We start from the raw sequence: 16858 nt of genomic DNA, 5'->3' as shown, positions 1-16858 counted from the left end.
GTAACCTCAAGAGATATAACAAGTTAGCTTAAAAACATGCAATCATTCATCGGATAATAATTACTTAGACCAACTCAAATCATTTTGCTCTCGGAACTCCATATAGATAATAGACTGACATGTATTAATTAGACCAAGGTGGAGAGGCCTCAATTAAATATTAATGTTCCTCCAAAATGGTTTTCTAGTGTGGGGATCTTAGGAAGATCCCTCTGAGGATGTTTTCCGTACCAATTTAAATTAACACTGGCAACAGGGGGAAGTTGGTAGGATTGTAGATAACTGCCTTTTCTATTTCCCATCAATCTGCTCTTTAATTCTACCTCTTAGGGAAAAGTGAATAATAGCTTTTATCCAACATACATTCACATTCTCACGTCCTTGTTAGGAAAAGAGTAAGATTCTAAATTCTAATCGCTTCTTTCATCTTTCTTCTTTCCCAGAATGGGCCAGGCAATAGGAAGATGGTTTTGCCTGGGTCTAAGCTAAGGCTGGCTCCTTTGGTTTGCTTTCACATTTGGGAAGGTTACATTTGTGGGATGCTTTTTATGTCTCTGTGGCAGTAAGTGGCAATGGAACCATGTCCTTCCAGTGCTGAGGGGCCACATTCTTAGCAGAATGCACCATATCTCCCCACCGTGCACTGACCTGGAGTGCACCGTCCTGTGTATAGCTCAGTCTCAATCCACGTGGAGAAAAGTAAAAACAAAACCAGAGATTTCTCCTAGAAACCATCCACTCGGCTGTTCCTAATTCTCCCTATGGTTTGATGCTTTTCTGAAATAAGCCATTATTAGGGTACCAAATTCTAGGTGAAAAAGGCAACTGGACGGGAGTTTCATTACTCAACAATGGACAAAAATGAGAAAAAGCTTAACATTTTAAATTTAATAAGTGGTCAAAAATATTGACATAACAGGTGTTTAAAGCTTGCTCATAGAAGCCACAGCTCTACTTTAGAGCTATTTTAGGCCCATACATGTGCGTGTGTTTTTTAAAGCTTTACCAATGAGACATAAAATACATCCTCCCTTCACCCCCAAGAGACCATTTGGAGATGCTGTCCTGTTCCTGCCTGACCTGCCGTTCCATCTGGCCCTGACACTCGCTCTTCATGGCCTTGAGGAGGGCTTCCAGGCGCTGCACCTCCATGTTCCTGTCGTCCAGCTCCCGCCGCAGGTGGTCAATAGTGATGCTGTTGCCAGTGTCCCGGTCCCACAGACGCTTGTTCTGCTCCTTCTCCAAACTCAGCTCCTTCTCTCGCTTATGGAGATCAGCCTACAAGAAGTGAGGTATATTTCCCCTTTAGTAGCAAATAATAAAAATAAAACTCTATGTTCCTTATGTCATCTTTGGAGTTTTTATGTGATTTGAGAATACTTTAATTTTGGAATTAGATTCCTTTTTAGTAGCTAGATTATGAACATTTCCTAGAAAAATAAATTGATATTTTGCTTACTTGTAATTTTTAGCATTACAAGTAAATTTCAATGACCTGGACCCCAAATAATATGGAATGAAAAGGAAAACACAGTAGATTTTTAAAGTTATGTTTTTAAGTTTTGAATTTTCTAACAAAGATATTATGTTTCACATCAAGTGTGTTCCTGTAATAAGGAAATGTTCAAAAGGTTGAGGGAATAGCAATAGTAATTTGGATTACTGATTCAGAAATGCAGACTAGTGTCCTGTACTAGGATTGGAATAGCAGTTGGGCTGTGAATAGAATTACCTCCCTCTTCAGTTACTAACAAAAATACATTCTATAGAGTGTTACCTACTATTAGCAAAAACTCAACAGAGTAGGAGAAACAAGGACTCATAGATCCTAAAGGACTTATCACCCAAAGAGAAAGATAAGAGACACATATAACTGGAAGTGGTTTTTCATTAGAGACAGAGCTAAGGACTAGCAGAGAGAAATCACTAAGGAGATCAAAATGCTTCGAGAAGGCATTTGAGTTGGACCTTGGGGACAGTTTGGAGATGCAGAGATTAGGAAGAAGGGGCTGGAAAGGGGCATTTGCTTGGAGCACTGGGTGTATATAGAGAAAGGACTGGAAACAGGCAATAGGAGGGAAAGATGAGAAAGATTATCCCCAGGTCTGGAGCTTTGCACACACAGTTGCCAGCTCTACCTTTGGCGATGCTCAAGTCCCGTGTCAGCGGAGAGCACTGTTCCCTAGAATGGGGTTAGCGAGTAAGAGAGAAATGTATTCTACTGTCCCGCTGGATCACACAAGGGGGTACCAAACATTTCCTTCTCCCAAATTTCTCAGCCTACAGAACCTCTAACAGAGGCTGGTTTACAATGATCAGAATTCCCTTTTCGTTCTTTAAAAAATAGTTAAATTTCCATTCAAATTTTCTATATACATAATTTGTATGTGTTTTAAATGTTACTTTGCTTTGAAATGAACACTTAACACTACTTCAATTTAGCGGATTGTAGTATCTAGTTGAAAACTATGGTTCTTTGAAGATCAGCTTCACTTAACATTTAAGCCATGACAGTTCTACTTAAGAAGAAAAACATGCAAAACTTGAATAATTTTATATGTGTGCACAAATATTTTGTGAAAATTGTAATTTTATAAATGAAACTAGTTTTGTGAAATATTTTGGTGAAAAACTTCCCAGAATCAATGTCAGTCATATTTTAGAGCATAATCTCACCAACAGCTTTTGAAGTTGGTCGTCCAAATTCCCAGATTCCTGACTGAACTGGTCGCGCTCCGTCCGCGCTTCCGTTAGCTCTGAGTTGGCAAGGACCAGCTGCTTCTCCAGCTCTTCTATCTGAGAGGGAAGCACAAATCAAGCACTCTGACGACGTCAGTGGGCAACACAAAACAAATAGAGCCTTCGGAAAGCGAATATTATTTAGGGGGCAAAAATAAAACTGTATTGTGATGTGGTTTGCAAAGTTTTCTAAACTTAAGATCTATGTGGAATTTGGCCAAATGAAACATTCAAAATTTAGCTTCTGTGAATAGGTGTTCTATCATTTGCTATTTAAGGAAGCTTGATGTGGCATAAATACATCAAGCCTACATAAATGAAATGTATTATAGTTAGAAGAACTATTTTGCTGCAGAATATCAGCATGTCAGTAATAAAAGGCTTTGAATATAAAATAATGAATGGCAACAAGTTTTTAGTTACTGTCATTATTATATAGTCACTCTATTAGAAAAGGGTGACTTTATATATTATATAAATATATTAATATATTTTTATACATATTATATATTCCCATCCTAATTTTCTTTATGAGATAAACACCAATTTTAAAGGGTTGTTACAGGTGTTTTTCCACACAGGCAGGACAGCTGTTTGATCTGTGGACCATGAATTTCTATGACCTGCTGGAAGGCCCATCACTGTTAACAGCCTGTAGGCTAAGAGGTCAAGATCTCAGAGGATAGAGACTCAGCTTAGATGTTGGTTGAGACACAGAAATTCATAATTTAGATACTGAGATATTAAACTGATAAGAACATGTTGCTACTCAGTGTTATGTAATGTTAGCTGATCTTTAATGTGATACTACAATACTATTTCATCATCTACTTTCCAGCGATAAGACATTTTTCATGTCTGCACTAATACTACTAGTATATATTTCTTCTTACTTCTAAGGCATCTATTCAACAGGCTTCCAAAACTTGTGTGTCAAGAATAAAACTTATTGATGGGTTTGGATGGTGCACTGTGATTAAACCTTCTTAGAGAACATACGAGCAAGACTAATTTTTTCTTGATGACTATTTTTACCTAGACTAGATTCATTTAAGGTCTTCATTTATTAATTCTACACATACTTATTAATCATATTATACACACATAATGTAACTATGTCGATAAATGAGTATGCATACATAGAAGTTATATATCTACACACACACACACATACACACACATATATATGACTTAAGAAAGTACTAATATAGGATTATCAAACAGTTTCACATTTACCTACAGAGTAGTATCACAGCCTACAGGAATTGGAATGTAAATTTTAATATTCACATTGGATATATTTTAAAATTTTGTTTTAACTTTGGTTGTATGTTATATATAAAAAGTATTTCACAAAAATTAGGTATATATAAAATATTAGGCTATGGATAGAAACGTGTTGATTCTAATAATCCTATAAAGTACTTTCACCCTTGTGTTCCTAGGGGGCTTATATAGAAAAAAGCCCCACAACTCAACCTCTGTAGTACAAATAGCCTCCTAAGGAAAATGAATGAATAATACCAGTTTATATAATCTCCTCAGTTCTATTATTATTAGGAAAGACTAAGTTAGCACATATTTAATAAAGATACTAATAATACTTAGGAAAAAAACACTAACTTTTACTTTGAGTCAACAGATGTGATCAGAGAGTCAATGTGATCAAGCTAAGAGTCAAACATCTTAAGTTCTGATCCAGGTTCTGTCACATAACCTCTTTGAGTCTCAATTTTTTTCATTTATAATTTGAAAAGATATTCCTGATGATCTTTCAAATTCCTTTCAATTCTGCTTCTAAATACTTTTTCATGTGAGAAGAACAGTATTGATAAAGCTAAAATTCTATATTTCCCATCTATCTTTTGGAACAAAATACAATCAAAGAAACCATATTTTGAGCTATAAATTTAATAAAAACACTTCGACTTGAAAAGTCACTCATATGACTAAACCATTTTCCACTCATAGCTAGCCTGGCACAAAACCCTTTCTATCATTGAGCACAGTATTTGTATATATATGTGCTTTAAAAGCTTAAATTAAAACTTATTATTTTATGTCTGTTTTCATTTAAAAAAATATTTGGATGACCATTTGATAACATCAAGCCTGATGATAAAATGTATGAGACCAAAACTAAAAGAGCCAAGTCTTATCTTTCCGTCTAAGGTTAAGTATCGGAAGTTCCTCCAGACCCCTGCAGGAACATTTGTTTGGTAGTTGTCAGTACTGACTCAGCTGCTATAGCTCTGCTTTTACCTTTCACTTTTTAGAATAAAAATATTTACATTAATCAATCAATCAAAAAGAAGAATGGAGAGTGAAAGGGAAAACCATTGATGTAGCAGCTGAGCTGATACAAAAAGCTGTAAAAAAACAACAACACTATAAAGAAAGCCTTTTAAAATGTCCATAATGAATACTGACATCTGAGATGTATTAAAGGTTTTTATTTTTTCTTCTTTTCTTTTTAAATAGCAGCACTGGTTTTCCCTTTCACCATCTATTACTCTCTTAGTTTTTGATCACTGGCCAAATAAGTACTGGGGTCTCATTCTAATCGTTCAGTGATTTTAGAGATATTACCAATCATATTGAATTGGATCTTTTGTTTTCTGTGCTCAAAACAACACAGATGCGGGATAATAAGGGGTGCTGCAGGTCAGCATGAGGTGCATTGGCAGAACTATGCAAAGAGGATTGCACAGAATCTTCCTGCCCAGTATACAGCTCCAGCCAGTGCTACTAAATCTTCACTTTTTGAGTATGAAATTCAGCCCCAAATGCTTCCAAAGTAGGAAAAATCAGCTTATAATCAAGATTATGAGATATTTTTGTTGTAAAAAAGCGAAAGTTAAGAGTAAAGCCAAATCTACAGAGCCAATAGTGACAGCTTCTACTGGTCCAAATTCGTAAAGGGGAATTCTGGAGGCTCTCCTAAAATAGAAAGAGAAGAATAGAAAAAAGCATTACAGTAAAACACTTTTGTAAGCTACAAAAGCTATGTCTAAAATTTTCTTCAAAACGTAATTTCTATTTTTATCAATATGAAAATACTTTTGTTAATCTGAAGAGAAACAATGTCCTCCTAAACACGTTTTCTCATAATTTATGCATTCTAGTTGGAAAAGTTTTGTTCAGACCTGTCATGTCATCAATTGTTTAAAATGATACTTTTTATCTGAAGGAAAATGGCCTCAGGAAAAAAATGCTAATACTGCTTCTCATAAAATATCTTGATATATAATATCTACACACACTTATAAATTTCTTTTAAACAAGTCTCACTTTTAATCACAACTTTTATGTATTATTTTCTTTGATGCTTTTTTCTTTATTGTTATTTGACAGTATATACTAAAATGTGCACTGAAGCAGTGAAAAATAAAATAGATTTTAAAGTTTTAATAGGCTTTAGTATGTAAAGTCAAGGTACATGAAAATATATTAAACAGAAGAATCTGTGTTTTTTAGATTCTATATTCAATTCATTATAACAAAAACAGTTTATAACAACGACATTTTTCATGACCCCAAAATGCAATCCTATTGATAAGTTGTTTGATCTTCTTAGCTCAAACCATGCACTAATGCCTTTCAGGCCAGAAAATGTTTCAATCTCTATGAACGTGGCAGATAACCATCTCTCAGTGTTCCCTGTCTAAAGGCAGTTACTATTAAGAAACTCGAGTTACCCATCAATTAGGTGCCAACTAAATTAGATTCAAAATGCTGCATTATAAATCTCAGTGGTCTGGGTTAAATTAATTAATCAGATATGACCCCTTATTTCTACTAATGTTGACTGTTTAAGATTGTCAAAATTTCTGTTTACATTAGAATAAAATAAGACAATAATTCTAATATCATGTTTGTGTCTATATGACCTCAAAGCATTCATACAACAAGTTCATCCCGTCATTTATCTGGATGTTTATGCTTGCTTTTACAATGCCAAAGAGATGTTTATAAAAACTCAGAAACTATTTTTGGATTATTTAGATGTATATTTTAGTATTTGCTAAAATTTTCCACCATGCCCGTTTTGGAATTGAGCAGCATGATGTTATGTATCAGTCTGCATGCATATTAGCTTATGAAGGGATACTTTCTCCAAGAGACATTACAATGGAAAGCTAAAGCAATTTCAAATCATGTAAGAGAAAAAAAGAGTTTTATTTAATACTTCATGACTTTTCAAAGAGTTTCATTTGTCAACAAACAATGAACATTTAATCTTTTCAAAATGACTTGAATAGTGATAAATAACAGCTATTGTACTGGATATAACACAACAAGGATCCTATTTCCTCCCTAGCTGTCATATTGTCAGCGCTCAGTTCTGCCAATGTGCTGCCCTCCTCTAGATCTGAGTAGTAAAGCATCCTCCACCCCATGCTGTCCTGAAATCATGAACCTGCAGGGTGAGATCAAGACCTTTTGTGTAGGCTTGGTCTGCCCAGAAAGGGGTGGACATTCTCACTATCAGTCTTCAAGGGGAAAGCTCATCCTGAGAAAAGAGGCTAGAACACAAGCAGGCCTAAGAGGGGCAGGAAAAAACAATGCTTCTCTCTGGGCTTTTGTTTCTTGGGTTTAGCACGCAAGCAGTCTAAGGTTCCTTAAGGCTGCTTGGAGGTGTCAGGGTGTAAATGACCTTGGCACAAGGATTTAGGCTAAGAGTGAAGCCAAGAGGTTTGCAGTGCAGTGTTATTCACACTGGAACCACCAGTGAATTAGGAAATCAGTGTAGGGAACATCAAACAGCATCTGAAAACATAAAAGAGCCAGCAGCATATGTAACAGGGTAAATACTGTTTTGTGAAATTTGCTTCAGTTGAATGTACCAGATCAGAAAGCCAGCTATGTTTCTTACTGTGGATAGTGATCACAATGTTTGAAAGCACTGCTGTAGAGGATCCAAATCTCATAACTGAGATTATATAGTTTCATATTACTCTTTATTGTTTAGACTTTAATAAAGTCATATCTAAATTTTCCATTCTTATTTTAGCTGTGCCACTGGAAATTAAGGTCAAGATCTTCTATTACATGCTTGAATCAGAGAAACTAGGAGAAACAGCCCCCTCCTGTGGCCAGCACAGGGGTGATAGTGGTAATTAAATGAGGGGTGCTCAAAAGAAAACAAATGGTGGAATAATCAGTGCTACAATACTAAATTGCCTCTTCCCATAAGAAGATTTTTTTTCTTGAACTGTTATCCTGTAGAATTGGGTAATTTTATAAAGGAAATCTGGCATCTTCCTTATACTCTATATTTTCCCAATAACCTAGGGTGTGAGAAATTGTTAAAAGTGATGGTTATAACTATATAGGTTCTCTTATAGGTAGGATGACTATATATGGAATGTATCTTCCAAACTGGGACACTTTGGAGACAAAGGTGGAATTCACAATCCAGGATACGGGGATAGCAGGTGTAAATTGGGACTGTCCCAGGCAAACAGGCATGTATTTGGTCATCCTTCTCACAGGAAAAGAGAACATATGCTTCTCTGAATGGCAGCTCTTTGATTGTTTTATAGAGTCTCTACTGTGTTATAAATGCTTGAAACTAATAAAAACCTAAGATCTAGAAAATGGTTGATAATGATAATGAACACTTCTCTTTAGCTTGAAACGTGAGAGAAAACAACAATATAAAACATCAATAAAAAAAAGAAAAGAAAAAAAGGAAGAAAAATCAATAAATAAGTAAAACATTAATGAATATCTGTTTTTAAGAGTTGTATAAAGAGAGATGAAAAATTAACTTCCTAGTTATTTTTTATTTAGACTAAACTTAAAGTTAATTCAGTCTTCTAACTGCACAGTGATGAATAAGTAGGAGTTAAAGTAAGAGAGGAGGTAGCCCCTAAAGTACCAAGTGGTAGGAGGAGAGCAGCTGGTACTGAACCAGCATATGCCAAAGCTAAGCCTTGTAAAAGCAAATAAAAGGGCCTTAGTCTTAATTTATTTTTTATAAAACTTACTTAGAGTATGCAAAAACATTTTTCTAAGAATGAATTAATGTGAGCAAACAATTAAAATAAAAATTAGTTGGCATCCATTTTATAAAGTGTTTTTAATTTGAAATGATTACTTTGATTCATCATTTTAAAATAAACTATCAACACTATATAATTGATTCTGTGTATAATAACCTCTGGAAGCAGAGAAGCAAAATCTAAACTCACCTTGTCTTCATACATCCTTTTGGCTTCCCTTAATTCAGAACGGAGCTGAGAAACAGTAGATTCCAGCTCACTGAGTTGACGCATATACATTGAATTTTGGTTTCTTGCTTGTTCTCTAAGGAGGGTTTAAAGGGGGAATAAAATCAAAGAGCAAACTAAGAATAGGTGTGATACCTAAGCACACTCTAGATTTTAGATACTTCCACTAGCTGTTTTATATGGCATTATTAAGCTGATTATCTTTGTTTTCCAAAATTGCGTCTTTAAAGCTCAAAAATGCATTGGTAGGGGGAGGGCCAAGATGGTAGTAAATGCAGTACTCGCAATCTCCCACAACCACATCAAAATTTCAGCTAAACCACAGAACAACCATCCTTCAGAACCACCTGAAATCTGGCTGAATGGAAGCTCTAGAACTAGAGAATTAATGAAGCCACATTGAGACTGATAAGAGGGGTGGAGGCACAGAACAGGCTGTTCTGAAACCCACTTGTGGCATTTTTTTTAATCAGGATGGTATCTTGGCTGCAGAGGCCGCCCCATAAGGAACAAGGGGTCCCAGCGCTATTGAAGCAAGTCCTGTTCCATAGGGATATCTCCTGCACAGCAACTCTTCCATGTAATTGAGTTGGCCCACACAGCTGATTGGCTTAGGGATCAATCCCTGCCAGTGATGCCAACAACAATCAAGACTCAACTACAACTAAACAGTACACACAGCCCACACAGGGGTACTCCTAGACTGCCCAGCTCAGGTGACAGGAGGCTGAGCCATTGGGTTATATAAGATATCTACAACACAAGGCCTCTCTACCAATTCCAGGCGACATAGCAGCTATACATAATACATAATACATAGAAACAAATACAGCAAAGCAGCCAAAATGCAGAGAAAAAGAATCATGTTGCAAATGAAAGACGAGATCTCCAGAAAAAGAGCTAAATGAAATGGAAGCAAGCAAACTACCAGATACAGAGTTCAAAACAATGGTTATAAGGATGCTCAAGAAACTTAATGAGAACTTCAAGGAACTTAGTGAACTTTAACAACATAAAAAAGGACCAGTCAGAAATGAAGCATACACTAACTTAAATGAAGAATAATTTTCAGGGAATCAACAGTAGAGTAGAGGATGCTGAGAATCAAATCAGCATTTGGAATATGAGGAAGCAAAAAACACCCAATTAGAACAGCAAAAATAAAAAAGAATCCAAAAATATGAAGAAAGTGTAAGGAGCTTCTGGGACAACTTCAAATGTACCAACATTCACATCATGGGGGTGCCAGAAGGAGAAGAGAGGGACAAGAAATTGAAAACTTATTTGAAAGGAAAAACCAAGATGGCAGAATAGGTAAACACCTAAACTGCTGCCTCGCACAACAATTTCAAAACTACAACTAAAAGACAAAACGGACATCATCCAGAACCACAGGAAGGCTGGCTGAGTGGAAATTCTATAACTAGAAGGAAAGAGAAAGGCACACTGAGACTCAGAGGAGCTGCAGAAGGCAGAGGTACAGAGACGCACACACGGAGAGGACTGGCAACTGAGTACGTGGCTGGCTTTCTCAAGCGGGAGGGAGACAAAAGCTCCCGACTGCGTTGAACTCCACTTCCGGGCGAGACTCTGGAGACCCAGACTCATACGGGGAGAAACTGGACTGTCAGGAAAGAGAAAAACACACTGAGACTCAGAGAAACTACGGAAGGCAGAGGTACAAAGGCACGCACGCGCCAAGAGGGCGGGCAATTGAGTACACGGCTGGCTTTCTCAAGCAGGAGGGAGACAAAAGCTCCCAACTGCACTGAACTCCAGTTCTGGGCGAGATCTGGGGACCCAGACTCATTTGGGGAGAAACTGGACTGTCTGGCAACAGGTGGAATTCGAGGGCGTCTTTCTATCAGAAGTGCTTGCAGCGATTACCGCAGGACACTGAGACCCAGGGGCCTTGTAGGGCAGGGCTGATGGGAAGCCAAGGCTGTCTGCTCCGCCCTGAAACTCCGCCCCATCCAAGCTGAGCACAGAGGCTTTTGCAAGTCTTCTCCCATAAGGGTGTCTCCAGCACAGAAGTTCTCCCAGTGTAGGCACAGCTGATCCTCACAGCGAATTGGCCTGGAGGTCAATTCCTCCCAGTGATACCAACAACAATCAAGGCTTAACTACAACAAGTCTGTGCACACAGCCCACAAAGGGGTGCACCAAGAGTGTCCACCTCAGGTAACTGGGGAGGCTGAGCCACTGGGCCCTATAGGACACCTAGCACACAAAGACACTCTATCAACTCAGGGAAGCAGCCAAAATGCAGAGACAAAGAAACAGGTCACAAATGAAAGAAATGGAGGAAAGCAAATGACTGGATATAGAGTTCAAAACCACGGTTATAAGGTTTTTCAAGAATTTTCTAGAAAAGGCTGATAAATTTAGCAAGACCCTCAAGGATATGAAAAAGGACCAACTAGAAATTAAGGATACACTAACTGAAATAAAAAATAATATACAGAGATTTAACAGCAGACAAGAAGATCACAAGAATCAAGTCAAAGATTTGAAATACAAAGAAGCAAAAAACACCCAACTAGAAAAGCTAAAAGCAAAAAGAATCCAAAAATATGAAGATAGTGTAAGGAGCCTCTGGGACAACCTCAAGCATACCAACATCCGAATTATGGGGCTGCCAGAAGAAGAGAGAGAGCAAGATACTGAAAACCTATTTGAAGAAATAATGACTGAAAACTTCCCCCACGTGGTGAAAGAAATAGACTTACAAGCCCAGAAAGCACAGAGAACCCCAAACAAAAGGAATCCAAAGAGGACCACACCAAGACACATCATAATTAAAATGCCAAGAGCAAAAGACAAAGAGAGAATATTAAAAGCAGCAAGAGAAAAACAGTTAGTTACCTACAAGGGAGCACCCATAGGATTGTCAGCTGATTTCTCAACAGAAACTATGCAGGCCAGACAGGAGTGGCAAGAAATATTCAAAGTGATGAATAGCAAGAACCTACAACCAAGATTACTCTACTCAGCAAAGCTATCATTCAGAATTGAAGGGCAGATAAAGAGCTTCACAGATAAGAAAAAGCTAAAGGAGTTCATCACCGCCAAACCAGTATTATATGAAATGCTGCAAGGTATTCTTTAAGAAGAGGAAGAAGAAGAAAAAGATAAAGATAAAAATTATGAACAACAAATACATATCTATCAACAAGTGAATCTAAAAATCACGTGAATAAAAAATCTGATGAACAGAATAAACTAGTGAATATAATAGAATCAGGGGCATAGAAAGGGAGTGGACTGACAATTCTCAGGGGGAAAGGGGTGTAGGGGGTGCAGGAAGAGATTGAACAAAAATCGTATACCTATGGATGAGGACAGTGGTGGGGGGGTAAGGGCAGAGGGTGGGGTGGGAACCGGGTAGAGGGGAGCTATGGGGGGGAAAAAGAGGAACAACTGTAATAATCTGAACAATAAAGATTTATTAGAAATAGCAAAAAAAAAAAAAAAAAAGCTATTTGACAAAACAATGACAGAAAACTTCCCCTACCTGGTGAAAGAAACAGACATATAAGTCCAGGAAGCACAGAGAGTCCCAAACAAGATGAACCTAAAGAGGCCCACACCAAGACACATCATAATTAAAATGCCATAGGTTAAAGACAAAGAGAGAATTTTAAAAGCAACAAGAGAAAAGCAGTTAGTTACTTATAAGGGAGTACCCATATGATTATCAGTTGATTTCTTAACAGAAACTTTGCAGGCAAGAAGGGAGTAGCAAGAAATATTCAAAGTGATGAAAACCAAGGACCTATAACCAAGATTACTCTATCCAGCAAAGCTATCATTTAGAATTGAAGGTCAGATAAAAAGCTTCACAGACAAGAAAAAGCTAAAGGACTTCATCACCACTAAACCATTATTACATGAAATGTTAAAGGGTCTTCTTTAAGAAGGAGAAGGAGGAGGAGGAGGAGGAGGAGGAGGATAAATAAAAAATATGAACAATAAAATGGCAGTAAATACGTATCTATCAGCAATTGAATCTAAAAAATCAAAATAAATGAACAAGGAATGTAATGAACAAAATAAACTGATGAATAAAATAGAATCAGAGGCATGGAAACAGACTGATGAATTTCAGAGGGAAGGGGAAAGAGACGGGAGCAGGAAGAGACTAAAGAATTTATATGCATATATGCATTACCCATGGACAAAGACTATAAATAGAGTGGTGAAGGCTTGGGGTGGGGTGGCATCCAGGTGAAGGGGGACAATGGGGAGGGGAAAGGGGGGGACATCTGTAAAACTCTCAACAATAAATAGTTAAAAAATTAAAATTAAGAAAAAAGACTAAAAAATGTTAACTATTAAAGCTATGTGATGTGTAGATGGGAGTTCATGAAACTATTCTCTTTACGTTTGTGTACAGTTGAAAATGTCCATATAAAGTTTCAACACATAAGCTCAAATTATAAAATTATTTATATGCATATACATACTTTTTATTTATATATATTTATACACACATAATGTGTTTGTTTTATACTGTCAGTTACAATATGAACAATATTTAAAACATGCAATCCCAAAAGGTCCAAATATTTATAATAATACTCCTGATATGGTCATATAACATTACCTATATGTTAAGTATCTTTTCTATTCATTTAAATGTTAGAAAAGTTTTACTTTCTTGTGAAATCAATTACTAAGCAATTTTAAGAAGAACTCAAAGCAGAAAATAAACTTAAAATGAAGATTATGACTCAATTTCAAACCACTAGCACACACATACTGAATTATTTCCAGTTGACTTTGGATACTATTTGCTTGGCTTCGAGCACTGCTAGCTTTCTCAGTGAGTCCTGTTATTTCTATTTCATGTTCACTTATTAACTGCTCAATCCTGTAAAAAAATAAAAAATAAAAAAAAAGTGGTGATTGCTATTTGATACAGAAGATTATGCGTGTAAATTATGCAAATAATTTTCAATACTCTCAAATTTTGTTTTGGCTTTGAATATGCTGCTCTTTTTATTAGAAGTGTCTAAGTTAGGTCTAGAGTCCTTTATCTAAATCCTTTCGGGACCAGCTAGGTTTTGGAATTCAGCATTTTAAAAAATTTTACAAAAGGTAATAAATTATAAGAACTATATATTATATGACATCCCCAGAGAGATCTGGGGAAGTGTCCTATAGGCCAAACATATTACTAATGCAATAACAGGCTTTAAAATATTCACTAAATCATAAAGACAATAAAAAGCTTTACATTAGCTCACGTCAGATTTGCCAACAAATGAGTGACAAAGGCTTTCTCCTTGACCAAACTTCAGTCAGGTTCCTCTGAGCCCGCTTCTCAACGTGGCTTTCCCGCCTCCCTCCACCTCCTTAATATGCCTGGGCTTAGTAAGAATCTTGCTAAGTTAGTTTAGCGAGAATCCCCTCACCCTTGATGTATCCTCTTGGCAATTTCCACCCGATGACCCCCTCACCCTGCTTCTTGTTATGAATCCTGGCTTGTCCTTATTCTAGCAGCTGAGCCTGATCTCTCTTTAATGCAAACTCCTATTTCAATAGTTTTGAATAAAATCTTCCCTACTGTTTTGTGTTGGTATATATATATATTTACTTTTTTAAAATAATTGATTTCAGAGAAGAAGGGAGAGGGAGAATCATTGATTGGCTGCCTCCTGCAGGACCCACACCGGGGACTGAGCCTGCAACCCGGGCATAATCCTTGTCCAGGAATTGAACCGTGACCTCCTGGTTCATAGGCTGACCCTCAACCACTGAGCCATGTTGGCTGGGCCTTCCCTACTGTTTTAACAAGTGTCAGAATAATTTTTTTCTTTAACAATTCACCACACACCTATGAAAAACAAATTTCTGTGTTTCAGAGCTTTTTAGATTTTGCAATTACTGATGAGAGATTGGAGACTTGTGGTACAGTTTCCCTGTGACTTTCTAGCTCAGTCAGGCACTTACCTATCTTGATGTTGTTGAAGAAGCAGTTCTATTTTGTTCTGTGATTCAGATTTCAGTGCTTCAAGCTGATCCTCTACCTGGTTATAAAAAGGAGATATGGATTTAGAAACCAGTACGTCTAAAGCTTGGAAAATTTAGAGATTTTCCAACTGACGGAATGCTTTAAAAAGATGCAAATAGAAGTAATACTTAAACTGGATACATTCTGTCACTGTATTTTATTAGATCTTTTACTTTGGCTATACTCTCATGAAGCTTTACAGGTCAATCAAGCTAGTTCCCTTTATTGTAAGAGATCACTGTGGAAGCAACTCCATTATTTTAGAGTACAAAAATGAGAACTTACTTTTAAGAATTTAAAAAATTATATGCCTAATACTATTGTCTTAATAAATTTTAATATAAAATTGAAGTCGTGTTCTCACCACTTACTGGAAATATCCTCCCTTTAAGATAAGAAATCTCTGTGTCTAATTCTCTTAGGATTTTACTAATAGCTGAGCCCATGTTGCGGAAGTGAATAGTAGACAGGCTGTCGTGTTCATATATTTTCTTGCCTGAGGCTTGTTCAAAGTCAACTAGGATTGATCGGATTTCATGAAGCACTCCCTCATGACTAAGCATCATCTTTCTTAGCTGCTCTATCTGTGTGTTGCTATCATTCAGCATGTCCTCCTTAAGGCTTCTAGCAGCTTCAAGTTCATGAACTGTATTTTGAAGCTGATTTCTTAAATCCTCCTGGGACTGACTCTCCCTTCGTCTATGAAATAAATAAAAGAGAAAAAATAATATTGATGAAATTCATAATCACACAAGTAGTAATATACTACAAAGAGTAAAGCTCTAAAATAATTTCAGGTAACAGAGCCCAACCTGATGTCCACCATGGCATCTCTCTCCATTTGCATCTCTTGAAGTTTTGTTTGTAAATCAATGACTGACTGCCTTAAGTAAAACTTCTGTTTTTCATGCAATTCATTGCTCTGAAAAAATAAAATGCCATGCAAATTAGTCTTTTCTTTTTAATTAAATTTATTGGGGTATCATTTATAATAATAAAAGCATAATATGCTAATTAGACTGGACAGCTGAACGACCTTCTGGACGACCTTCAGGACAAAGCCAGGGCTGCAAGGGCTGAGGCAAGCTGCCGCAGCTGCAAGAGCCAAGCCCCTTGCACAAATTTTGTGCATCGGGCCTCTAGTTGGTTAATAAAGTTATATAGGTTTCAGGTATACAATTTTATAATACACCATCTGATTATTGTTAAACTAGTCTTCATTAGAGGAACATAGTTCCTTACAGCCAGTAATTTCCAAAATCTATATATTATTAATTTTTAACTTTATTTTTATTGTTGACACTATTACAGATGCCCCCATTTCTCTCTCTCTCTCACACACACACACACACACACACACACACCTTTACCCACCTCTACCCAGACCCCCTCCCCTCTGATATCTGTCAGTCTGTTCTAGATATATCCATGCCTTTGTTTCTATTTTGTCAATTTATTTTGTTCTTTAGATTCCACATATAAGTGCGATAATATACTATTTGTCTTTCTCTGACTGGCTTATTTCACTTGGTACAATACTCTCCAGATTCATCTATGCTGTCCCCAAGGGTAAAATTTCCTTCTTTTTTACAGCCATGTAGTATTCCATTGTGTAAATATACCACAACTTTTCTTTTTAATCATCAGCGAGGATATGTTTTTATTGATTTTAGAGAGAAGGGAAGGGAGGGAGGAAGGGGGGGGGAGAAAGAACAAGAAAGAGAGAGAGATAAATGTGAGAGAGAAACATCGATTGGTTGCCTCCCATATGCGCCCTGATGGGGATCAAACCTGCAACTGAGGTATGTGCCCTGACAAGAAATCAAACCCACAACCTTTTGGTGTATGGGATGATACTCCAACTGAC

At 36.8% G+C, this 16858-nt stretch overlaps 1 protein-coding gene across 12 annotated transcripts in view; it reads right to left on the bottom strand.

Moving 5' to 3' along the window:
• Nucleotides 1–16858, bottom strand: part of CCDC158 (coiled-coil domain containing 158) — a 76333-nt gene that overhangs the window by 43528 nt on the left and 15947 nt on the right. For 11 of the 12 annotated variants that reach the window (XR_013960566.1, XR_013960567.1, XR_013960568.1 and 8 more), the window contains 7 exons: nt 15804–15913; nt 15363–15690; nt 14931–15007; nt 13738–13848; nt 8937–9051; nt 2677–2796; nt 1081–1278 (listed from right to left, as the gene is read on the bottom strand). Coding sequence is in view for 9 of the 12 variants with exons in the window: in XM_080667527.1 (XP_080523653.1) it covers nt 1081–1278; nt 2677–2796; nt 8937–9051; nt 13738–13848; nt 14931–15007; nt 15363–15690; nt 15804–15913 (1059 nt within the window). In the remaining 3 variants the exon portion in view is untranslated. Of the gene's footprint in view, nt 1–1080; nt 1279–2676; nt 2797–5214; nt 5680–8936; nt 9052–13737; nt 13849–14930; nt 15008–15362; nt 15691–15803; nt 15914–16858 lie in introns of those variants that run through there. The other variant, XM_080667525.1, reaches the window with a different exon arrangement.

The sequence above is a fragment of the Plecotus auritus genome (genome assembly GCF_963455305.1).
Source record: "Plecotus auritus genome assembly, chromosome: 1".
Taxonomy (NCBI): Eukaryota; Metazoa; Chordata; class Mammalia; order Chiroptera; family Vespertilionidae; genus Plecotus; species Plecotus auritus.
The sequence above is the reverse complement of the archived record's forward strand: the minus strand, read 5'-3'. Positions and strand labels throughout refer to the sequence as shown.